Source organism: Aricia agestis, chromosome Z, assembly GCF_905147365.1.
Source record: "Aricia agestis chromosome Z, ilAriAges1.1, whole genome shotgun sequence".
NCBI lineage: Eukaryota > Metazoa > Arthropoda > Insecta > Lepidoptera > Lycaenidae > Aricia > Aricia agestis.
This window is the reverse complement of record NC_056428.1, coordinates 29,287,752-29,314,964: the sequence shown is the minus strand read 5'-3', so window position 1 is coordinate 29,314,964 and position 27,213 is coordinate 29,287,752. Positions and strand designations below refer to the sequence as shown.

The following is a 27,213-nucleotide window of genomic DNA, read 5'->3' as shown; positions in this document are numbered from 1 at the left end:
CGACTAAAATATTCAATATAAAAGCTAGACGTGTGATTGAATGGTTGTTCAGTCAAAGGCTAGCCCTTTGATTGAACGGCTATTTAAACCAGTCGGCTGCGACATAAACACCGTTATCCTTGAAACCATCAAATGAGCCCATCAAAATGAACAACTTTTCTATGAGAACGCTAAAAAAATCTTTATACCCATACGGATACCCGGATCGGCAATTTGTATGGGTATGAAGACGAATGTAAACGGTGTTTACACAAACCACTGTATAGTGTCTCTAACGGCCGTTCCCAATATTTGATCTATCTCTGGTTTTGCCCTACTAGAGAAAGGAATAGCTCACAATTGACATAAAATATATGTCTCTAATGTCTAATGTGAGTTATTCCTATCTCTAGTAGGACAAAACCAGAGATAGATCAAATATTGGGAACGGCCTTAAAACATGGATTGTACATTAATTTATCTATCATTTTTAAATAAAGATTTAAAATATAATACCCATTTAAGAATAGGACAACCATAATATTTGTTATAAATTGTATAAAAATATTTTAATGTGTTCTAATTATTTGTGTAATAAAAGATAAATTAAATATAGGGTTAGGGTACATTGAGTACAAGTTAAAACCCCTTAAACGCCTCGGGCGGCGCGCGCCAAAATTTTTGTTTAAACAGAGTAATTGATTAGTTTCTTGCTCACACACATAGGTACGGATGCATATAAATTCTATTAAACTACTTTAAAACATATTACAGTATACATCGTTCAAATTCATTTTCAACTAGATGTAAGTATATTATTTCATTAAAAAAAAGTTAAACAAGGTGAAACAAAACTAAGTGATAATACTATAGGGGGTGTAGCGTTCCTGACATAGAGTTAGATAAGAGCAAATTAGTAAAGAGCAAATTTTTTTTCTGATTTCTATGGGCAAGCCGCAAGCGCCCAAGCGCCATTCATATTTCATACAAAAGTGAAAAAAGCTACTTCTTCAGCGCTGCTACTTTGACAGCGAACTCTATACAGGGGACACATACACCCCCTTAAGTAAATATCACTTATTTTATTTACACCTTGTATAGTGCTACTAATTTAAATCACACGTATTAAACTGATTTAATAATAGCACCATTGTCATATTAGATTTTGTTTAAAGATGGATTAAAACAAAATGATATATATGCAAAATAATGGTGCTTTTGGGCAGGCGAAATTTAAAAGGTTAATATAGTTTTTAAACATTTAAAAATTACATTAAAGTTCGGTGAACCTTTTTTTACATGGGGAAATCATCGGCCGGGGTATGTGAGACTCCCCGTAAGGTATATCCACTGAAACCCCATGGTGCTCCACTCTCTGCTAAGCATATTTCCGGCCATGATCATCCTCCGCGTCTCACAGACTTATCACAGGCTTTCTTAAAAGTGTGGTGAACCTACATTCTTATTTTTTATAAAAGGTTTGTTCATGATGAGTATTTTTTTTTAATGACCCCTCACTTGGGACCTCTTGTTCCCCCTTCAGGAAGAAGGGACAATTAGATTATTACAATTACTATTTTTTTTAGGTGAGTACTAAATAAAACGTAAATAAGTAATTATTAGATGTGCTTTGCATTCACTTTTTTATACATTATATGTACTATGTACTTAGTGGTGGTAGTTTCATAGATATGTATTATAAACTTATTTGTGTACTTTAACCATGGGCGTACCCAGAATTTCAGCTAGGGGGGGGGGAGCCCTTGACTGGAAAATTGACATTTATTTTATCTTCTAGGAGGAGCAGCTGCCCTACCTGGGTACGCCCATTATTTTAACTATCCCTGAACTGCTGACAGTTGCTAAGAATGTTACTTGTTATTTAAATTGCTAATTTTTGTTGCGAATAATTGAGAAATTACTACATTATTGACATATTATGTAGCGCAAAAAAATAAAAATAAAATAAGACTGTTGTATGGAAGCCCCCCTTAAATATTTGATTTATTTTGTTTTCAGTATTTGTTGTTATAGCGGCAACAGAAATACATAATTTGCGAAAATTTCAAATATTTAGCTGTCACCGTTCTTGAGATACAGCCTGGAGACAGACAGGCGGACGGACAGACAGACATAAAGGCTTAGTAATAGGGTCCCGTTTTACTCTTTGGGTATGAACCCTAAAAACGACAACGGTACACTGCACTGTTAGCAAGAGCAAACATAATATTAGGGAAGGTTTAATAAAACAAATTAAGTTTACTAATATTTCTATTCTTTTATTCATTGTTTTATTTGGTTTTCGAAATAAACTTTTCCTTTTTAATTTATCAATAATCATTTAATTAATAAATCGTAAGGAATCTACTAATGTCTACTTAACATAGCAATGTTTTATTTGTAAACTAATAATGGTTAATAATAAAGGGTAAATTCTGTCTATTATTCCTTATTATGTACATAAAAAATGCTTAGCATTAATAAAATTGCTTTTTGGTTTACTATGGTACGTTTGATGAAACAGCGATAGCATTTTTAAAATTTGAGCTTAGTTTAGGATAGAACTAAAATCACGAGATCGTAATGATTTTTTTACTATAATTATACAACAAACAGTGGTTCGATCGGCAGATTCGTATCATGCGGCAGGTAAGCAATAAGCAGATATTGCAAGATATCTGCTGTCGAACGCTTGTTGCTTATCTGTCGCAAGATCATTATCACCTAGCGGGTCTTTCCACAGCAACTTGTTGTTGCCAAAGAAAATGTTATCCGAGTATTCCAGCTTATAATAAAGCCATTTCAATAAAATCTCTATAAATGATTCCGCAATTGATGTAAAAATGCAAATTATAAGCTACGGAACAATTTGACCCCGGAGAGTGTAGTGATACAAACGTGCATTGGCCCCTACAAAATTATGTTCTCTATAAAATTATGAAGTTGAGCATTTCATATTTTTTGGAATATCATATGAAAAAAAATGGTTTAAAAATCATTTTGGTTATATAACCTAAATGATAATAAATATTAATTACATTACAAATACTTTTACGTAGAGATTTATTATTATTTCTACAATAAATTAAATCAATTCTTCTCGTGATAATATACAAAATTAATTTCATTAATTACCTTTACAAAAAATCGTTAAAAACTTTGTTCAAAAATCAAAATTGAACAATTAAAAAGTATCTAGTGATAACTGATATGGTAAGAACTCTTTTTGTTTTGTCATTAAAAATAAAATTAAAGCCATGACTAGAATCGTAAATAGTAAAGCGTTCAAAACCTACTTCGTTATCCTAAAACTCAATAAATTCCTATAAGTTACTTACGCTATCGACTTTAATTATCGAAGTACATTGCACATTTTTACTTATATTATTATAATATATTCTATATTTACAAAATATCATTTAAAAATATTATTTATAATTCGCATTTTTTTCATTTACTTTTAAGCTTTGTGGCCTTTCCATTTTATAACTACGATTGGTGATTACGATCAAAAATTATAAAACCAGCTATAAATATCGAATGTTGGCCCTTGTGTCAAAAATTTCAAAGCTTTAAAAACAATAATTTACGCTTGCTTCAAACTGCAAATCGATAACCATTAACGAAATTAATGTGGCGTTGAACCGATTTCTATGATAAATTCAAGTGTAACTTATTTACAATGTTATTAAATACTATTTTGGCTAAATGTCACTAGTAACTTCTTACAACTAGAGATTGTGCCATTTTGTAAAGACTGACGAAATGAAAACGAAACGAGTCAGCTGTATCTACAATGTAGGTGTGTTCAATATGTTTGAACTTTGTACAATTAAAAAGGAATGAATAATAAATTAGAATACAATATCCATACTAAATAAGTCCAGGGCTACTAGCACGCCTACGATATAATTAACAAGAATTTAAATATAATTACAAATTGATAACGTACAAAATAACGATATAAAAAATGAAACAGTTTTTCTATCAGTGCAGTCAGCAAAAATATACATTGTTCCGAAACCAAAATCACATAGTGTGAGACGAAGAGTGGAAACTAATTTTGAGATTTAATTTTAAAGTAGAGCTGATTTGTTTTAATACGCAGTGATTAGATTCATCAATAGATTCGGTCGTCCTTTAGGCTATAAAATATTTTAACAGCGTATATTTTTGCTGACAGTCCAGCTTCGCCCTAAACTTATCATTTCGTGTACAATTAGTTACAATAATAATCATTACTATTAACACATGTTCGTCGGATGCTCCCGTCTCTCGCAGACGCATCCTTTTCTAATCTGCGACACGCAGCATTGAAGATACTAATATTAAACACAGAATATTGATATTTGCAAGGCACATTTTCTTAAAAATCCTGATTTTAATTTTTTAATGTACACACTAGACGCTCCGAAGACACCGAACACGGCGCACGTGAAATGAAACTCGACGGGAAAGAAAAACCTAGTTATTTCATCTAGCCGACGCTGTATATTAACATACCCTGTGTCTCGAAAATCATACGAACAACGAAACTCGAAACGAAACATCTGTACAATATCTACACTAGACGGAAGTCGCGATCGCTCCCGGAAACTACTCGACGTCTAGGTCGAAGAATGGTTCGAAAAGATGTGGTCATTGGTGTCGAATGTCGGGGCGGGAGGCGCCGATGCGGTGGTGCGGCGGCGGCGCCTAGTACCCGTAGCCGGAGGCGGGGTACAGCAGCGCCGCGCCGCCCCCCGCCGGTCAGTGCTGCGCCGCGAACTTCATGCGCTTCTGTTTCTGCCGCTGGTTGCAGAACCACACCCGAACGACGTTCTTTTTCAGGTCGAGCTTCTCCGCGATTGCCGCTATCTTCTCGCCCGAGGGCCGCGGCTGCACCGCGAAGTACGCCTCGAGACTCCTCTTCTCGGGCGCCGCTATCGACGTCCTCTTCCTCTTCTTCTCGCCGGCGGGGAGCACGCTCGGCGCGTCGGGGTCCCGCCGCTTGTTCTTCGCCTGCGCCTCGGCCTCCTCGAGCCACGCTTGCAGGATGGGCTTGAGCGCGATCATGTTGTTGTGGCTCAGCGTGAGGCTCTCGAAGCGGCATATCGTGCTCTGGGAGAGGGCGCCGACGCCGGGCAGCTTGAGGTTGGCGAGGGCCTTGCCGACGTCGGCTTGCGTGACGCCGAGCTTGATCCGGCGCTGCTTGAACCGCTCGGCGAAGGCCTCGAGCTCGCGGGGGTCGGTGTCGGTGTCGGGGTGCAGGGCGGCGGCGGGGTGGGCGAGGTGCGCGGGGGGCGCGTGGCCCAGGCCGGCCGCGTGGTGGTGGTGGTTCATCACGTGGTTCATGCCGTACCCGTGCAGCTGGTGGTGCGGGGGTGCCGCCTCGCCCATCGGTGCCAGGGTCGTCATCGACGACGACGTCAGCGGGTCCAGCATGTCCAGGCCCTCCATGCCGTGGTGCCCCATCTGCGGAAAGAAAGGCTTTTTTTGTAATTCATTTTTATCGTACTGTCAAATTCTCGACTATTAGGAGGATCACGAGGGGCGCGAGGATCGCTGCGTCGAATTAACTTGTGCATTCGTGTTAAATCATTCGTTTTATTGTAAATAAAGCGGGGGGGCGGGAACAATGGGCGCACTCGGGACGATATGGAAACATAAACAATCATCTTTGTGCAGATTTGTACTCATTCTTTATGAGTGCAAACACTTGTTTTTTCATGGAGGGTGAGTCTGTTGTGACGTTGATTGGTCGCAAGTGTTTTACCAATATGCTTCTGTTGCGACCGGCATTGTAGTGAAAATTAATGTTTGGACTGCTTAGAATGCAAAAAGTTTTAATACTAAGCTATGTTTACTTTGGATTTATTACTTTTATATCGTGCTGAATTAGTCGCAAAAAATATAAATCTTTCTATCAATATATATCGAATTGAAATTCTCGTTAAGCTTAGAAAACACCACCCCTGCTAGACACAACTTTAATCATCCACATCCGAAGAATGTACGGTGGATATCAATCCACTTTAGTACATTTATCAGTATGATACGTGTACAATTTACCGTTGTCCAGGCTGGGGCGCGTCTCCCTGGTGTGCGGTAGATCACAATTACCCGACACTATCCCGCGTGCACGCTTTTTTGTTTGCCACCGTCTTCTATGCTATTTCTTAGCTGCATTTTTTCATCCTACCATCTTTGTCTATGTGGTTCTTGCATGGCTAGTATGGCTACGCCGAAATTAGTAATTATTGCGGAAACTTTTTTTTGCAATATAATTGTTTTAGTATAATAATAATCATACTAAGTTCTTTCCTAGAACGTAAAGTATCTATGTCAAAACATAGAGATACTCTAAATTTGGACAAAAACTTTTCCGTATAAGTATGTATAATACATAAGTACTAAGTTTGATTAAGTACAGCAATAAAAAAACCTTCGATTTTTTTTCAAAATGCTTGTACTTCAGGATATTTAATAATATAATCGACCCAAATAGGAGATTATGTATTGACATAATCGATGAAAAACATTTTTGGTGCCCGCCACTAGAAGTTCTATTAATTAATTTACTAAGTGCAAATCCAAAATGGCAGTTGCAAAGCGTAATTAGTAATTAACTAAGGCCAATGCCTTATTAATCATTACTTTAAAAATGACTCAGTAATGCTAGGTCCGCTTAAGCTTAGATATTAGCATTTAATCCTTAGCAATAAAAGAAGCTTGAAAATGACGAGAAAAAGATAATACTTGGGACAAATTCTTTAAGCCGATTATCCTCCCAGATTTCACGATAGTCTTAATCACTTTACTCTTTTCCACTTCTCTTTCTTGAAAAGATTTAATTCTTGTAAATCAGAAGCGAGTTCCTATTGTATCTTTGTTAAATACGTGATGCAATTTAACTTTTTTATAATTGTATTATGTAATATCATGGGGCATAAAGTATCGCGGTCGGTACGCCTCCACTTTTACGACTTTTTTTTCAATATTCCAATTTTAAAAAGCTTTAAATAAGTGTTCTAATTAAATAATCGATAGTCTATTTGTGGTAACGCTTTCGAAAACCGCAAAGCCGCGCAGGTGCGTAGGTAGTTTTTAAGTAGCAACAATTTGTTGATATGCTCCCTGCATGGGGATAGCACGTATGTCATTGTATAATAACACTTCACCCTACTTTTGCGCCGCTTATGAATAGGGTGGAAAATGTGAATCTATCGATATCGAGTTTAATTTCACGTAGATTGAAATGAAATTTTAAAATGCAGTTATAGTAAAACACTTTTCATTATCAATATATTCGCATGAAAGTGAACTGTAGAACATTATAAACATTGAACACGTTCATTTTTAAATTCAAGTTAGGGAACATACGCATACTTTTTAGCTCACATATTATAAATAAACTTAGCACTGTTTTTGTAAAAGAACAAAGAAACAAAGTTTTGTTTATCGATAATTTGTTATCGACGACGTTGCGTCACTAAATTGGGGCTCGCTCGAACGCGAGTGGGTATTAAATAAATTATACTCTGTTAATAGTGATTTGTATCGCAGCGTTATGATTTGAACAAGTGGCAAAATATCAGTGAGGGGCACAAATTATGAGTAATTTCAATTCGAAAATAATAATCTCCGTTCACTAAAACTTCGCTGCATTCGTTGAATTTTGCAAATCGATATTACATTTTCTATAGTGAGCAATATTGTCAGCATAAACAGGAAAAATATAGTATCAATATATCGCTAATTTTAAAATAATATTATTTATTTTGCTACTTTTGCGTGAATCATCCAACGCGGCTCACTGGCGTAGCACCTCCACGACGCGTAGCTATAGTAGCTTCTGCGTGCTGCGTTTATTAGAATATAATTAGTGCGTATTCAAAGGATTATTTTTTGTAGTTTTATCGATCAGTTAGTTAACTTCAATTGATAATGCTATAGACTGGGTTGCACCAGCTAACTTTAATTTTAACTGTAACTTTAACTTTAACTACAGTGCAAAATGTCAAATCTTTGGTTAAAGTTAAATATGGCATCCTTACCTCCGCTCATACGTGAATTTCTCCGGTTAAAGTTAAGGTTAAAGCTAAAGGACGCCATATTTAACTATAAGAATAACTTTAGTTAAACTTTAACTTTAACCACGCCTCTGGTGCAACCCAACCTTAGATCTCAAACTGACTACGGCACGTTAAAAACGTAGGATCGCTACGCCAGCTCATAGTTTATAGTTATACTGTATCATAAAGAACTAACAAAGTTATTTCATTAATTTAAAATGTTTTTTATTTATTTATTTATAAAACAAACTTATCTACTATTACAGGATTACCCAATATAGAAGATATTTATAGGAACTTAATTACAAAACAAATTTATTAATTTCTTTTACTTCCATCATAAATATAATTTGCGTGTGGGTTCGATTCTAATGTCACTTGATCTATTGTATCACAACTCGAGGCGGTTGACCAACATACCGCCAAAAACTTTTTCACTGTTGTCGGGTAACAAAATAGTGAAAGTATGTATTTTATGGGCTATACAATAATGAGGTAGCAAATGTTTTAAAATGAGTCTTTCGTGCGTAGTCCCAGCGGGCAGGCGACAACCGCGCGGCAGTAAAATGCCCGAATGTCCTGTATTCCCTCGGGCCGTGCGTTTTTTATGCTTCGCCCTTTCTGCCAGTTAACAGTTTTTGTTTAAATTCTACCCGTTATTTGTATTGTATATTTGTCGTGGGGTCAGCAGAATATGTCATTGGAACTAACGAGTTTTAATGAACTTTATGGTGTTTAGCACGCGATTCAGCATCTCGTCCGAGGTGCACTTGTGGTTTTGGAGTATGGAACGCGAACTACGAAGGATAAAATAAAATATACTATTTTTAAATTTTTCGACCAGACGTGAAAGGACAAAGTTGAAGGAAGTGAACCTAATTTAGTTTATGTAAAGAACAAACAGTAACAATACAATTATTTACAATACCCTTTTGTTGTTCTTGTGTTTCGTTTAGGACTTGTCAATCTATGGTGACACAAATTGGAACTAATTTACACAATTTACTGTAATGTTCTGAATAATTTCACAACTCAGACTTTACCCTTTAGTATAATAGTGGTACTATTGACTATTCAACACGTCAGGTACTACATGCCAGTATATTTTATTATAAAGTTATGTAAACTGAATTAAGTACATTTACATAATTCAGAAATATACCGAATATTATTATGATCCACTATTTATGTAAACATATCAGAGGTTACAGTTTACCTTACAGCTCGTTAAGTCAAATTCTACAATAACTATATCTTACATATTATTCTTCTGCTTATGAGATGACTTGTTTCAAGTATTGATTTCATTGCTGATACCGTTGCTGAATTGATGTAAAGATGGATATTATCAGACGAAAATTAAATAATTCCATTTTATAACTTGATCATTATTCTCGAACTAAGCGAGCTAAAGGCGATTAAACATCTATACCAGGGGTTCCCAAAATGTGCGCCGCGGTGCCCTGGTGCGCCGTGGAAAGGCAAGAAGGGCGCCGTGACTCAAGCCTCCATCATTATCCGAAACCACAAATATTATATTTTATTACTATAGGAAGGCTATATTTTATCACGCTGAGATTAATAAAAGCGAAGAAATAGAGGAAAATGTGGAAAAACGGCGGAAATTATTTGAAAGGGCTTATCTTACGAATTACCGGAGCAATTTTTCTGTTATTTGGCACAGATAAGAAGTAGACCACGTGAAGGATCATAGGCTATCTTTTGAGGACTAATTTGTCTGTGAAATATCTAATGTACGCGAGCGAAGCCGCGCGCAACGTCTACTTTTTAATATTCTAATAAAATTCGGTTGGCATATTTTTAACATGAACATTTAATTCAAGGAAAACAAATCCATATAAAATGGCAAAACAACCTTTACTTCCTATAAGGATTGGTGAAATACAACACGCACTTAAATTCGATAGAACAAGCCCCCAACTTTGTTAGACAGATTAGAGACATATACGGGACCCCAAACGGCTTCAATGTTTGGTTCCGTAGCTGTAAAGTACGCATTACGTACACACAAGACTAACCCTTACTTGGGGAAGGGGATGTAATAAAAGAAAAATACATGGGGCTTAGAATTATTTTCCTTTTACGTCTCCTGAAAAATCTTAACTTGTTAGAAGCAAAGTTTATAGTTTTTGGTTTATACTAGTTAAAATTCCGGGGCTAAATTGGAATAATAACAAAATATATTTGGTTTTTAGGTACGCATTCGTTTTTTAGATGTAATGAGGTACCGTAAAAGTTTAAATTAAAGTTTAAATTACAAGCTTACAAAACTGCACTTCAGCTTTTTTTAATTATTATTTTTGTTATATTAAAGAATACTAACATAATAAAGACCATTGTAAATTATCTTTGACTAAAACTCCGGTAATCGACTACAAAATGTCTATCTGAGAATATAGTAATGATAACAAAGTATCTCCTTCACGCAATCTAAGGGTAAGATGCACAATCGACATTATATCGAACAGTGCATAAAATTACCTCATTTTTATTGCGAAGCGAGTATATTTCTTACATGTTATATCCCTCCTCGCTACCCCATGCCAGCAAATCCCCCAGGAGCCTACCCTCGCCCGGCCACCGATGTAGGAAGACTAAAAGATTTTGCAAGGTGTATGGGGCATACAAAAATGCATTTACTTTTATTATTATTATTTATGTCGCAGTGAAGGCGCAGAGCGGTCCAATTTGGCAACAATTTTACGAGTACGCTTTAGTTTTATAGACGGAAAATTCGATTGGAATTATTGGTACGACTTGGAAATTCAACGCCCATGAGAAAAATTTCGTCCCTTCGTTGAAGTTATGATGTTACGTATCAAATGTATGCGAACCCTTCTATTTTTCTGCTATTATGCATAATATTATGTTCTCTGATAACCTGGCATTTGTTTCGTATTTAACTTCCCAAGCATGAGCCTGTATAAGAGACAATAAGGATAGTTATTTTATTTTTTATACTGTTTCTTTCTTTGTTTAAAAATTTAGTTTTCATTATTTTCAGATAATGGGAATATTGGTAATTGCACTTACGAGTATGAATAACTTAGTGTAGCTTAGTCTCGAATAATAAGGGGTTCAATGAGTTCATTACAAAACATCGAAAGATATTGCATTGATCGTGCATCATTAAGAATGTATGCATATTGTATGTGCAACGACCGCACCATTTTTCCCAAAAGCTTTTTAGCCTATTAGCTACGGCGAAGTGCCTGTATCGTTTTGAAGTCTAAATATGCATGTAAGTATGTTTGTTTCATCGCGGTGCTTAACCGCCAATACGGTTTTAAAGGAAGAAATGTAAGATTAATTGTAAATTATAACAGTCTGAATAAATAACTTATTATGTGTTCTTAATTTACACAGGTGGGTACGTTATAGTTCCAGAAACAAGTAAAAGACTCCGTTTTCTTACAAAGTTAATATGCACGTATTGACCGTGTTGCCACCTAAATACAGCGAGGAAAAGCATGCTTATAAAATAGTTATAAAAGCATTAAGGCGATATACATAATATGTCAGATGAGTCTATACATACAATCTAGAGGCCCCGTGCGAGTTTCTTACGCCAGTTTTTCTCGTTGTGTAAGTTCCCGAACCGTTAGTAGACATCGTATGTAGTCTTTTTAGACAGTGCTATTCGAAAATAGAATTTCATTTCATTTGATTTTCAGGCGAACAGCTGGTCACTTGTAACTCGCACTCGCCGTTATATCTACGATGTTACCTGATGCGGCCTCGCGTTGTGTGGTGGTGGTGCCCCCACGCCATGGTGGTAGACCATGTCGTGCTTCAGCTGTGGTAGTGGTGGGCCAGGTTGGGGGCCAGACTGGTGCTTGCTGATGTCCACTGCCGCCAGCGCCTCCGCCCTGCTCAGGAGGCCGTCGTTCAACCCACTGAATAGGTCACCCTGATGAAAGGGAAGTTATTATTACATGGTGCTCAGTATGATTAAATTATACTATATTGTTCGTAGGTAAAGAAACATTTTTTTTTTATTCATTCTCTAGACTTCGTTATAAACTATAATAGGCATGATGACAAATTTTTTTTCTTATCGGTAATTGAAAGACACTTAAAAAATAGAAACATCGTTGAAAGATTGACTCTGATAACTTAAAAATTCACCAAGATATGACAATTCAAATATCTCATTAAAAAGACCTGCCCGAAACGCTCCATACAAAGTGCTACGAAAGTATGACGTCAGTCTTTCGTAGTATGTACAACAACACAATGAGACAACTTTGTTCGACAGGTTTATTAAATATTGCGTTTATTAAAGTGGTTTCATAACAAAAGTTGCTTTTAATTGCATAAGTTATCGAATTGTATACAAATATTAAGAAATTTAATTGAAAAAAAAAAATCGACTTGAATATTCAACTTTGAAGGCGCATAACAAAAAAAATACAAATGCTATCAAACTGAAATTTTGGGAACACTTATTTTTTACCGTGATTTCTTTATTTTATTAATAAAATTCGCTAATCTTTGACCTTGTCATCAACCCTATTACCTATTCTTATGCTGCGGCCGCGCATGCGTCTATCGTATGAAGCTTCGTGCTATGAGACGATACCATTGAACGATACACGCAGATCGTCCAATGGTATGGTATCGTTTAAAGCACGAAGCACTACGCATGTGCGGCAACAGCATTAGAATATCTTCGAACGAATTAATTTACATTCTGAATTAGGATAGACTTTTCCGTGAACAATTTTTTTACTCTTTTTTTGTTTTGGAACTACGATAGGAAAATTTTTTACCCATGGTTTTTAAATTCCAACGTAGAATTTAACAAGCCCATAACTTAATGGATATGCAATTAAATTATTACATTAAAAATGACTAAAAAAATATAGGATTTTTCAAGTGAATAATATAAACTTCTATTTGAGCAAAAACTAAATGCCACAACATTTTAAACTTGAATTATATTTACTAAACTTAAATTACAAATTACGTAAACAAATTAATTAACGGCATAAAAATATGTTAACACTTAACACTATTCGAGTTCAAAGGGGTAGCGCTAATTCGCGCGTAATATGTTCCCCGCATCAAATAGTCATGGCGGTCCAACCCGTAGGCTGCGGACAGGGGTTTTTCCCGGATTACTTTAAATTATTTATGAGTGACTCCGACCCGGTGGTACCTCCTCAGACCTCCTCGAGCGAGATCTGACTCACAAATAGCACAGTATAACAGCAGAAGAGTAATTCAACCGCATTATTGAAAACAAGGAATGGAAGAGACAATGTTTTACGTGTGTGCAACGTTTCTACTATTTGTAACTTCGTGTTATCTGAGATCACGTTAATGTGTGCATGCGTCTGATTCCGACGGTCTCATAATATGAAGGCGGTTTACTGTATGTTGTATTGTGTTATGTAAGCAGGTTTAAGAGCCCACTTTTAAAGTGATATTCTTTTTTTACCGGCGGTGTACCTTCCCCGTCCCACTGTGGGACAGGCTTCGCATGTGTATTGCTTGCTTAGAATTGTATTAACAAAAGTAAAAGGTTTCACTTAAAACGCCTGAATGTATTATTTAATTTAATCAGTTCACATGGATTCGGATTCATTTATATTTCAGCGTATTCTATTTTAACATTTTTATCTACTTCGTAGTAAATAAAAATAGCTTTAATCCTTATTTAACCTACTTTTGCTTTCTACAATACATGTTTGGTTTTTATTTTATTTTGTAAAACTATTTACCGATAACATTATAGTTTCATTACAATTCTCTTAGTTATAACATCTGCCAGTGGATACATACATAAAAAGATTGAAAATTTGAATAAGAAAGCGAAGCTTTAACGCCGTGATGTTCTTAATATCATTTCGAAAACAATTTCAACTTGATATTTTATTCATTTTATATGCTTGTATCGGAAAAACGATTTTGAGAGTGAGAAAATTCTGCTATTACCTACCTGCAACTACTTTTTAGGACCCATACTATACTAGAATTTCATACAGATATTTTAAATAAAAAGTTGATCTCGATTCGTTTGGATTTTAACTGCCTCCAGCTGAGATAAAGTAAACTTTCAAAGTGTAAAACCCTTTGAAAGTTTCACAATTAGTGAATTGTCATTATAATTTTGACATGAAAACAAAAGTGCTCGTTAATCCCCAAAGCAATGAAATAATCCATTACTATTATTACTCATCAACGTTCTCATTTTAGGGTTAACTGGAGACATCTTGTCCCCCGGTACATCTGCGTAATGCCTGTATCGAGTGTCATAGAGACAAGCTGTGAGGGGTCTCACGCGCGATTACATGCACCCATGGACCTTATTCAATCATTAAATTATGTTTTTTTTTAATCTGATCAATGCAGAGACTAGAAATTCTAAAGTAAAATTTTGTATGTTTTTTTTTGTGTTACTTTTTAATTAAAGATGTAAGTGGAAGAACACGATAAATAACAGTAAAAATTATAAACAAAAAACTTTTTGAGAAAAAACTTTTATTTAAATAGTCTAAAAAGAAGAAAATAATTTATTCTTAAAAATTTTAACTATTAAGTTATAATCCTCAATATATTATACAATTTGCATTACAATAAAAGCTTGTCGCGTGATTTGTAAATAAACTAATACAATTTAACTGAGTAAATTATTTTATTTAAATTATTTTAATAAATATTTATCAAGTACTGATAGATTGCACGACAAGCTTTTATTATAATGCAAATTGTATAATATATTGAGGATTATAACTTAATAGTTAAAATTTTTAAGGAGAAATTATTTTCTTCTTTTTAGACTATTTAAATAAAAGCTTTTTCTCAAAAAGTTTTTTGTTTATAATTTTTTTTTTGTTTTTTAGTTATCTCTGGCTAGATTTCTGCATGACTAAAAAGTTAAATTTCATTTAACAAAAGTGACCGGATTCAACCGGGCATTTTATGAAACCCGGCTGTCAGTCACATCATTTCTCGTCATGTCACGAGACACGACACGACTCGACACGACACGTCACGTCTCGTCACGTCACGTCACGACACGACACGACACGACATGACACGTCACGACCCGACACGATACGACTTGACTGTTATTTTTCAATTTACTCTCAATGAACCCTTTTATTTGATACCCATATTGCAGAAGTGCTTTAAAATAACTATTCCCGTATCTTGGCTAAGCTGCCATATTGGATATAGAATGACATAACATTCGTTTCCGAGTTACTCTTAGTAAGCCCTTTCATTTAATACCCATATTGCAGAAGTGCATTAAAAATAACTATTCCCGTATCTTGGATGAGCCTCCATATTTGATGTAGAATGACGTTACATTTATTTTCGAGTTACTTTCAAAAAACCCTTTAATTAAATACCCATATTGCAGGACTGCATAGAAAATAATTATTTCGCCATCTTGGATGGTCGGCCATATTGGATTTAGAGTGATGTCACATACCATATCGTGCATGGTCATCCAAACTAAACGCATATGCAAAATTTCAGCTCAATCGGTTAAATATATCTACTTCAAAATTGAGTTCCAAAATTCCACCGTAACATACATACATACATACAGAGCAAGTTAAATAAAAGCTTTTAAAAATGCCGTTTTATTGCATAAATGGAGGCTTTAGGGCCGAAAAAATGGTTTGAAATAAATAAAAAACTGTGCATGTTTTGTGTAGGCACTAGGCAGATATATATATTGGAGTAGATTAGATTAATAAAGGTTTGTTCAAATTATAAGGTATATTTTCCTTTACAAATCCCTTGAGTAAATGTCCGTATGTCACAAAATGTTAGTTATCGTGTTTAACAACTCATGTCTTTACTATAAACAGCCACGAGTCCACGACACCCATGATAGATCTGATTCAATAATTAAATTATACAGGGTGTAACAAAAACAAGTAATAATACTTTAGCATGTGTACGTGTTCCTTGTAGAGAGTTCACTGTGAAAATAGCAGGGCTGAAAGACCTATTTTTTTTTCAATTTTGTATGGGGAAACTCGTGACGCTCGGGCTCTTGCCCATACAAAAGTGAAAAAAAATTTTCGTCTTTCAGAGCTGCTACTTTCACAGTGAACTCTCTACAAGGAACACGTACACACCCTAAAGTATTATCACTTATTTTTGTTACACACTCTATATTTTTTAATTCTGATTACTGTAAATGGCACATAATCAATTCTAAAGTGAAACTTTTTAGGCACTTTGAGAGTGATTTTTTGGGGTGTTAATTTTAATTAAGTATACTTAAACAAAATATTCTCAGTTCATAACACTTTTAATCGTTTTTAATTTTCAAACAAGTGGTGGAGTTTTCCACTAGATTGAAAATTAGTGGAAAACTCCACCACTTGTTTGAAAATTAGTGGAAAACGTGATTAGTTTTCAGTTTCATCGAATCTAATTCACTAGTTTACAAACGCAATTTATTAATATTTCACAAAACAAATATTACCTACTGTTGCTAGTGAAATAATATTGCGCTTGTTTGGCGCAGAGCGAATAACATTTCGAGGACTTTTAAAACATGGTCGCTGACTTTGGATTTTTTCACAATAATAATTACTAAATAATTATTTTCAATTTTATAGCTTCACACCGTTTTGACAGAACTTTTTAACTAAGACCCGCTATCTAATATTTTTTTCAACAACTAATATTCTTTCTACAGAAACTTCATCATGTTTTAAATATAATATATATACATAATATAGGTCTACAATTATTGGAGTAAGTATTACAACAAAAACATAATATTATACAACCTTGACTTTAATAAAAGAACGATGTACTCGTAGGTTCACATAACTTTTGTGGCGTCTATTATTTTTGTGTGTTTAATGGAAGTTGGATAACCCTTGTTGTCCGTTGTTCTGGCATATCACGATAAGGTTGAAGTATTAATCGAGTTCCACTTCCCTCGGTGAATTACGGAATTTCTCTCAAATTTTATTTCATCGCGATGAAATTACAGGCTGTGTTCCAAACCATAATTGCACATTAATTGCCTATCGAGGCCTTTTAACCTTTTTTCAAAGCGAAATACTCGAGTCGATAATGTATAATTAGTGCTTTTGAATAAAATAAATCCGTATGTATAAAATAAAATAGCTTTTTAAACAATACCTTATTTTGGCTAGGTTATTGGAACCAAAAAATATTTAGTTCGACACATTCAATCAATTTCACAAATTAATAATTTAAATTAAACTTAGAGTGTTACCATGCAATATCTAATATCTACTGAATCTTACCGTTGTCTCCACTATAAACTGATGAATAAATCTAGAAAAAACATTGCAGTAAACAAAATCGCTAAGCCTAGAAAATCTTTGGCCAAAGATGCTCAAGCGCAGTTCGCAGAGCGACATGTAACATATTATGGATGCAACTTACGTTGTGGCGCGGTGACCATGAGTTACACATCAACGATGCGTCCTCCAGTATTCGACTCTGCAAACAAAAATCTACGGTCTTTTAGTGATTTACAATGACTCATGCAACACACTCTAGCTGTTAGTTATCTCTGATCTATGTTACGCAATTTATACTGATTAATATGTATTAAGTATAACGTAAAGAGACTTTTGCAGCTATTAATCTTTATGGTATTATTTTAATATTTTATACATTTTTTTAAATTAAAATATTTTGTTTTCTTATATTTTTATTTACGAAACTTGATAAAACTATTATCTTTAGTTTTTCTGAGGAAACTTAGCTAAAATAAATTATAAAAAAAAACTTTTTGAAAAAAAGCTTTTATTTAAGTATATATAGTTAGTCTACGAATAATAAAAACTATAGTTAGTTTAAAAAGAAGAAAATAAATTTCTCCTTAAAAATTTTAACTATTAAGTTATAATCCTCAATATATTATACAACTTGCATGATAATAAAAGCTTGTCGCGCGATTTGTAAAGAAACTAGTACCAATTTATATATAGTTAAAATGTTTAAGGAGAAATTTATTTTTTTCTTTTTAGACTATTTAAATAAAAGCTTTTTTCAAAAAGTTTTTTGTTTATAATTTATTTTTTGTTTTTTTAGTTCACTGGCTAGATTCCTGCATGACTAAAAAGATATATTTTATTTAACAAAAGTGACCGGATTCAACCGGGCATTTTATGACACCCGGCTGTCAGTCACGTCATTTCACGTCACGTTACGTAACGTCACGTAAAGTCACGACACGACACGTAACTTCAGGTCACGTCACGTGACGACACGTAAAGTCACGACACGACACGTAACGTCACGTAACGTCACGTCATGTCACGTCACGACAAGACACGACATGACACGCACGATACGACACGACACGACACGACTTGAATATTATTTTTCAATTAACTCTCAATGAGCCCTTTTATTTGATACCCATATTGCAGAAGTTTTAACGTGGGAGAGCCATGCTTCGGCACGAATGGGCCGGCTCGACCGGAGAAATACCACGTTCTCACAGAAAACCGGCGTGAAACAGCGCTTGCGCTGTGTTTCGCCGAGTGAGTGAGTTTACCGGAGGCCCAATCCCCTACCCTATTCCCTTCCCCACACTCCCCTATTCCCTTCCCTTCCCTTCCCTACCCTACCCTATTACCCTATTCCCTCTTAAAAGGCCGGCAACGCACCTGCAGCTCTTCTGATGCTGTGAGTGTCCATGGGCGACGGAAGTTGCTTTCCATCAGGTGACCCGTTTGCTCGTTTGCAAAAAAAAAAAAGAAGTGCTTTAAAATAACTATTCCCCTATCTCGGCTAAGCTGCCATATTGGATATAGAATGCCATTACTATCGTTTCCGATTTACTCTCAGTAAGTTGTTTTATTTAATACCCATATTGCGGAAGTGCATTAAAAATGACTATTCCCGTATCTTGGATGAGCCGCCTTATATGATGTAGAATGACGCTACATTCGTTTTCGAGTTACTCTCAAAAAGCCCTTTCATTTAATATCAATATTGTAGGACTGCATAGAAAATAATTATTTCGCCATCTTGGATGGTCGGCCATACCATATCGTACATGGTCATCCAAACTAAACGCATATGCAAAATTTCAGCTCAATCGGTTAAATATATCTACCTCAAAATTGAGTTCCAAAATTCCACCGTAACATACATACTTACATACATACAGAGCAAGTTAATTAAAAGCTTTATTTAACTTAATAAAAATGATGTAGTACTTATACATAATATGTGAGTGAGTCTGGCTACCATATTTTGTAGATGTATTGTTAAAAATTTATACGACTATTTTATTATTATCCATTTACTCGACATTAGGTTCATGTTTACTGTTGATTGATCGGATATTAGATATTTCATGGTAATCGAACTCGAAAATAGATGCAGTTTGCTCTTTGCCATTGGAATAATTAAAGCAACCGTCCATTTCACTGAAAGGCCTGACGTGGGCATTACATTAAACTGATAATAATAATTGATCATCTTCGACCAACTTGGTTTACGCAACAGCCAACGCCGTAGTAGTCGCAATACCAAATGCTATTATATTGTATTTTAAAACTGCATAATATTTTGATCACAATAGACAATAGACATAATATAATTTTGTCTACTCTGTTTTGATGTTCCATTGTAACTTGATAACAATAATGATCCAAATCACGTTTCAAGCTAATATAATATATAAAAAACTCATTTTTTTGGACAAATATTTTATAGAACTAAATATAGTAAAAACCTGTATGAACTTATCTTTTGTTGAACAAATTATATTAGTTACTCCGCGGCTTTGCCATAAAGCAATCCACTTCGGGATGGCATTAAAAAATATTTTTTTGGGCATGACTAGTGCTAGTAGTAGCCACTAGCAGCCACATCATGATACATAAGAGGAAGAAGTGTGCGAAGTTTCTAGCTCTAAGGGCTCTAGGCCTATGGGTTGATTCCTCAGAACAGGAAAATAAGGTTGATTCAGACCGCAACGCGACGCGTAGATGCATTTCTAAATTTGTATGGATTTGACCAAGATTTGACAGATTTCAATTGCGTCAGACGTCTTGCGAATCTATCAAATCCATACTAATTTAGAAATGCATCTATGCGTCGCGTTGCGGTCTGAATCAACCCTGTAAGATTTTGCGTCGGAGTATCAGCTATCCGTCAATTGGCTTTTTGTTCCTCTTAGTAATTTTTTTTGTCTCACTATTCCAATTTTCATAACAAGGTCAAAACATCGTATAGCATATCGACAGTATAAATTCTTGTACTAGTAAAGAAGTAAAATATTAAAGGCAGTTAACGATGTTAATGGCTTGCAGTCGTTATAGCTTGCATATTCAGTTAAATTACAAGCATCAACTTGTTTGCTTTTACCATTTTGTTAACGACGTCTTTACAAGAAGTGCAATAAGTAATTCAAAATGCTTAATAGGCGAATTCGTTCCTTTCAAAATGTGTTTTTAATACGTCGCGTCGGCCCCGCCCATCGCAAACTCATATACGACGTTAAGGTGGAATTATTTCTTATGAACATTAGTCGGCAAAATGCAAACATTTTTAACTGTTTCGTTCTAAGTGTTTTTAATTTTATTTCAAGGATATTTTTGAATTATTTGTATTTAATTAATTTCCATTCAATCCAACAAAAGGTAGATTTCCCAGGCAGATATTAAACCCTAAATCATGTTATCAAAATATATAAAACTTAAAACATCACGTTTGTAAGCTCTTGTTTTGTAGACCCAAATTGCAATAATTGGCTGTAGCCAATTATTGCAATTTGCACTGTCAAGTCGCGGATCTATTTCAAGTTCGTTGATCTTCTTTTAGTGTGATAGATTTTAAAAAAATACATGTAGCCGAACGTATTACCTCCTCCTTTTTGGAAGTCGGTCAAAAAAAGAATAGACTATCCTGCGTCTCTATAATATTTTACCCATTATACGTACTTATTAACCTTCTTATAGAGCATGTTGACAGCGTAAAAAATAGAAGAGTGTGGTCAGCCAAATAGCCTATTCTATATTAAGCTGCACTCGGTAGTGCTAAATAAATGCTACACGATCTATTTTTGCTGATCGTTTCGAAAGTGAACGGAGCAAATTATACTGTTAAAATGTTTAGAATTAACGGCTACGTGGACGGTCTAATTACCTAAGTATTTAGGTACATACCAAATAGTCATTAGAGTAAATTCAGATCAGGGATAGATTAAAGTCTGATATGAAAATATGTTTAGTTTAAACTTACAATTAAAACCATTAATATTCCATAATATTGTACAAAAATATGTTAAAAAGCTCCAATTACAGTGCGTAGGTTGGTATCAGTTTTAAATAAACGTAGTTACGAAGAAAAAAATATGCAAAGATAAACTTTTTTGTTTATTTTACTGTATGTATATATTTAGAGAAAATAATACTTATATAGTTTAGGATTCATTTTTTGGTTATTATGTAATGTAACTCTATAAGCAGAAGAAGATTAGAGGATAGAGACTAGAACTATTATAGTTTATTATTCAATTCTATTACATTAATAATTTCGTAATAGCAAAGCACGGCAAGGACAATACGTTCAATATTTTATAATAAAAGAGTTTAGGATGTATGTCAAGAAAATTGCTGCAATTTGTGTTTACAGTTTTAGCTCTAGCTGGTGTGCATGGTGACTTGATACATTATTCATAGCTAGGTGACCCGTGTTTCAATATTATGGTAACGACGACTAATTTTACTTGAATATGAATCTGGTTAGTAGCGAGGGGCAAAATAGACCTGGCTGCGATCAGTGCGCCTGTAATGGGGTTCTATACCCTGAGGATTTGGTGCTCGGTCTATGTGTGTGACATGCGCTATGTAGTGTAGCTTATTTTTGTTTTGGTCTAGACACCTGTTTTTTTAAAGGAGGACCTATCAATTAGTAAAGTTCTAGAAATCAAAAGTATATAATCAATAATAATAATGTATATGAATCATAATTTTTATTTTCTATTTCATTATGTATTTGTAATAAGCCTAATTGAATTTTGCACTTAAGTATATTCTGTCTATATCAGGGATATGATAACTGATTCTTGAAATTTCGATAGTATATTATTGAAAAAAAAACCTTCTTGATACGATACGATATGAATCCCGTCCCAAATCCCTAATGTTTGCGAATTAAAAAAATACGCAAAAAGGATTTGACCAAAAAATTATATTCAGGGCACTGGAAATAGGGTTCCTATTTAAAAAATATCTTCTGGTTGAAGTATAGGTCTACCAGAATCTGATGGCAAAAAGTGAGAAAATAAATGGACTCTAGCAATACTGGGGTAATTGGAATAAAACATGTTGATCCTTTTTTTCCTTACAGCGGCTTATTCTGTGTGTGAAACATGCAAATATAAAAATTTATCCAATGATGAAGGACATTTTATGAAAATCTGCCATCAAAATTTGCCATCAGATCCTGGTGGACCTATAGAATTTGAACCTTTACAATATGACATAGATAACAAGACAATGTCACTGCCTTCTGGTGGAAACAGACGTGAGAATAGTCACAATTAAATATTCCGTTTGTAATTTGAATTAATGGCTTGTAATTTAGTTTATCAACAGTCGATAAAACGTTATTTCCTTTAAGGAACTTAATTGTTCTACCGTTTTCTAGAACGTGACGTGTCTTATGTGTTTAACGTTTAAACTGTGTTGATTCGTAATTTCTATATTTATAATATGTTTTCATTGAATTTTTTTTTTCGTCAATCCTATCTAGTATATCTCCTCGATTCTACCATTCAGTCCATTTTTTTGAGTTTGGTACGAATTACTTTAAAGTCCCAGGGGGCAGGGACGGAACGAGGATAGTTTTTGTAAAGAAATTTCTGCACAAAGAAATTCCTGCGTCATATTTGATTAAAGGTATGTTTCATATTATTTAATTATATGCATAGATAACAACAGCATCTATTTTCTTATTCTCTCAACTCATCTCATCAACTCATTCTCAATTCAGTGCAATAACGAGTTCTGCAATATCGTTTGCATTTAATATTGCTTTTACACCTAGATCTCCAAAGAGAATTAATGCGAAAAATGAATTATATAATGTTAATGATCATTCCATTTGGCATCCGGGAAACGGTTAGAAAATATGAGAGTCCAAAGCTCGGAGTGACATCTTCCGAATCCGCTCGCAGGGCTATACATAATTAATTCTTAGCCCTTTGCCGCGCCTGTTAAATGGCGTGACTAAATAAGGGAGGGACGGCTCTCCCTCCCTCGCAGGCCGCTAAAAACTTTTAATACTGAACGTTTGTTTGAGGATAATTTTGAGTGGTAAACTTTAGTTACGGCAACTCTAAATTTATTCACGTTTTATATAATATATTGTATACATAACGGTTTACAATACCTACGTCAGACTTTTCAACTTCAAATACATGGAAAGTGGAAACTCTGAGTAAAACTATAAGCTCGCTCATTATCAACGTGTATATTATAAAGTAAAATAAGAAAATAAAACTTTACGTTTTTAGTATTTTCTCGCAATTTTATCATATTTTCTCACCATACAAACCTTCTCTGAACTTCGACGAATATTTCAAGACTAAAAGCCAAATCCGTTCGAGTTCTCGAGTTTTAGCGAGACTAACAATATTGAACATTCATTTTTATTGATTATGCTCAATTCTCAAACAGCTTTTGTTCACGACAGTTACTTATAAGGTGCTCATCGGCAGCATTCGCTTGTAATGTAATGTTACAAAGTCGAGCATTACATCAGTGAGGAAGGAGAGCCGAGCATTACAATACGCACCATGTAATGATACAGTGTGTTATATCTTGATACAACTTGTAACATCAACTAGCCATGGAATGCTCAAAGTCGAATATTACATTACACGCGAATGCTTGTCAGTCAGGGAGGTAGTATTGTAATGTAACGCTTAAAGAGAGCATTCACGTGTAATGTAACATTTGAAGCGGCCACGACGGTTTCAATGAAACTAGGCCAGTTACGCAGGGGAAATTTTATAGTGCCCAAGTGTGTGCGCAATACACAAGAGCACTCTGGTTTTAATGAAACCAGACCAGTTAAGCAGGAGTAATTTTATAGTGCCCAAGTATATATATATATATATATATATATATATATATATATATATATATATATATATATATATATATATATATATATATATATATATATATATATATATATATGTATATATATTGTATCATTGTATCATTACAAGGTCCGCATTATAATTCTCGGCTCTCCTCCCTTACTGATGTAATGCTCGACTTTGTAACATTACATTACAAGCGAATGCTGCCGATGAGCACCTTATAAGTAACTGTCGTGAACAAAAGCTGTTTGAGAATTGAGCATAATCAATAAAAATGAATGTTCAATATTGTTAGTCTCGCTAAAACTCGAGAACTCGAACGGATTTGGCTTTTAGTCTTGAAATATTCGTCGAAGTTCAGAGAAGGTTTGTATGGTGAGAAAATATGATAAAATTGCGAGAAAATACTAAAAAACGTTATATTGCAAGCGAATGCTCCGATCCGATGAGGGATTTTTTTTTCTTTACAATAAATGTTATTTCGTGTCCGTTGCAACTATTTTATTCGTATCGTTACATGTGTAATGTGCTACAACATGAAACCTATTTTAATCGATTACAGGTTAGTTTACAGACGGGTTCCATTAATTCCTGGCATTTACTACTTAAGACGTTTAAACGTAACGACCTAATCGCCTGTTTCAATACTACTTTTTTAAGGAAGGGAAACAAACTAGTAATCAATTATGAATCAGGAATTCAAGAATATAAGTTGTGGGTAATGGGCATGCAAAATACCCACACAACATACAATTTGAAGTAGACGAAGTATATGAACTCCCACCAATAACCTTTCTTGTAAAATGTTGCCGAGGCGACCACATGAGGTTTACCCTGTGAAAAAGATATCAGATCTCATGTAGAGCCAAGGTTCTGGAACGGCCTAATAATATAAAGATATAAGATTTAAAGGTTTTTTAGTTACTGTTTATAGGCCCGTGTAAACTCTTATGTCCTAAACTCTCATATAAACCTCCACTCCCCCCATTTTAGGGAATGGGGGGTGAAAGTTATAAGTTTATGATTTTTTTTTATTCGTTGTATACTAAACTAAGATTACATACCAAATTTCAGCTTTCTAGCTCTTCAGAAAGTAGCCAAACATTTTGACGATCATCAGTGTGTCAGTAAGTCAGTATGTCAGTGACGAAATCTGTGTATTTTAGATATCAATGAAATCTAAAGTATTAGAGCTTTTAAAATGAGTATTTGTATTATAATATGTATAATTAGTCTATTATATATTAGTCTATATGAAATATCTGGTACATCGGAAACCAACTCTATGAGGGTTCAAAAAAACGACGATACACTTCCAGAAAAGGTAGGTAGTGCCCTTGTGCTTCGCTTGGCTCGCCTTGACGGGGGCACTACCCTGCACCTAGATACAGACGGCACTACTCATAGTAACGTTTTGAGTATGCTTATTAACCGACTTCCAAAAAGGAGGTGGTTATATGTTCGGCTGTGGAGTTATTTTTTTTTTGTATGTTCAACGATTATAATATTATGGATACGTATTTAATTTTCGAGGACGTTCAAATGCTGACATTTTTAAACACAATCATGTAATAGCTAAAATGTTTTAATGAAAGTGAAACAAACTGGTAATCAATTATGAATTAGGAATATATTTTATATACTGTATACCAGCTGTAAACTTCTGTTATTTCAATACTATTTCTACAATTTGATGTAGCCGAGATGGTAGATCAGATTGCTTGACTGAGTAGTAACGTTTTAATTATGCACTAAGTATATAGTATGTATTTAAATGGAGACGTATTTAATTTTCGAGGACACAAAATTGCAAACACAATTCATATAATATTTTCCACAAAATCAAATTATAAATGCAAATAAGTAATAACGTAATGGAAACCTCGAGTCAATGTTTAGCGACCGAATTCATATTGTTCCTAGAGTTGATAACGATAGCATTACAATATAATTACTCGTTATTATAACTGACAATTTAATTCACATGCACGTGTACTGCTAACCACCTGACGCTTCGCACGATGCGCCACAAATAAAAATGTGTAAAAAGTACTTCAAATTACATCCCCGTAATCGCGTCTCAAATACTAAGAGCTCGAAACAATCTTACCTAAATCATGAGAATGAACCTTAAATTTGGCGACGAATTTTAAGCTTTGAATGAGCGAGAGACGAGTACGCTTTAACGGGCGAGCGAGCGAGATGACTGATTGGAGATTATGGTAATGACGATAAAAATACTCGATGAGGGTGGCGGTACTTAGAAGCAATTTAAAGATATTGTATTTAATGTTTCGGAGAGGAGATCGGGGGAGTCGTTCGAGCTTAGGGGGCGAGGGGAGCGAAGGGGGATGCGAGCGGGATTTGTGAATTGATAATTGAGGTGCACTCCATCGGCAGTTTCCAGCGGGGTTTTTGAGTCTCGTCCACCGATGTCAGTGGTAAAGCAAACACCATTTTGTAATATTTTTGTTTGTGGCAAAGATAACCCGCCTACCAATGACAAGATCTACACTACTTAAGTATAATAATATATAATAATAACAATATCTATGAACGCTTCACACCACGTCAGTCTGGCCCCGTGCTAAGTACCTAAAGGACTTGTGTTACGGGTACTGGCAGACAACGGAAATATATTTAATACTTTTATACCATACATATATTTAAGATTTTTATTATATGACATATTTAATACACATCCATGACCTTTGAAAACTTTTTGTTCCGTCGGCGGGATTCGAACCCGCGACCTCCGGCTTGAGCTACCAACGGCCCACCAACTGAGCCACAGAGGTCGTCTAGAGTATGAATATTTTTATTACGAAAATTTAAAGAAGATACACGAATAGTTAATAGAAATATGAAATAACAATCCAGTCTTTTTTATTAAGAGAATTATCTATATATATAAAACTCAAAGGTGACTGACTGATTGACATAGTGATCTATCAACGCACAGCCCAAACCACTGGACGGATCGGGCTGAAATTTGGCATGCAGGTAGATGTTATAACGTAGGCATCCGCTAAGAAAGGATTTTGATAAATTCCATCCCCAAGGGGTTCA

General features: G+C 34.7%; 1 protein-coding gene across 6 annotated transcripts in view; it reads right to left on the bottom strand.

Moving 5' to 3' along the window:
• Positions 1–4,714: 4,714 nt before the first annotated feature.
• Positions 4,715–27,213, bottom strand: part of LOC121738295 (inhibitory POU protein) — a 51,721-nt gene continuing 29,222 nt past the window's right edge. For 2 of the 6 annotated variants that reach the window (XM_042130264.1, XM_042130262.1), the window contains 2 exons: positions 11,782–11,964; positions 4,715–5,433 (listed from right to left, as the gene is read on the bottom strand). In XM_042130264.1, the coding sequence (XP_041986198.1) occupies positions 4,729–5,433; positions 11,782–11,964 (888 nt within the window). In that variant the 3' untranslated portion in view covers positions 4,715–4,728. Of the gene's footprint in view, positions 5,449–11,781; positions 11,965–17,450; positions 17,522–27,213 lie in introns of all 6 variants that reach the window. The other 4 variants (XM_042130258.1, XM_042130259.1, XM_042130260.1 and 1 more) reach the window with 4 other exon arrangements.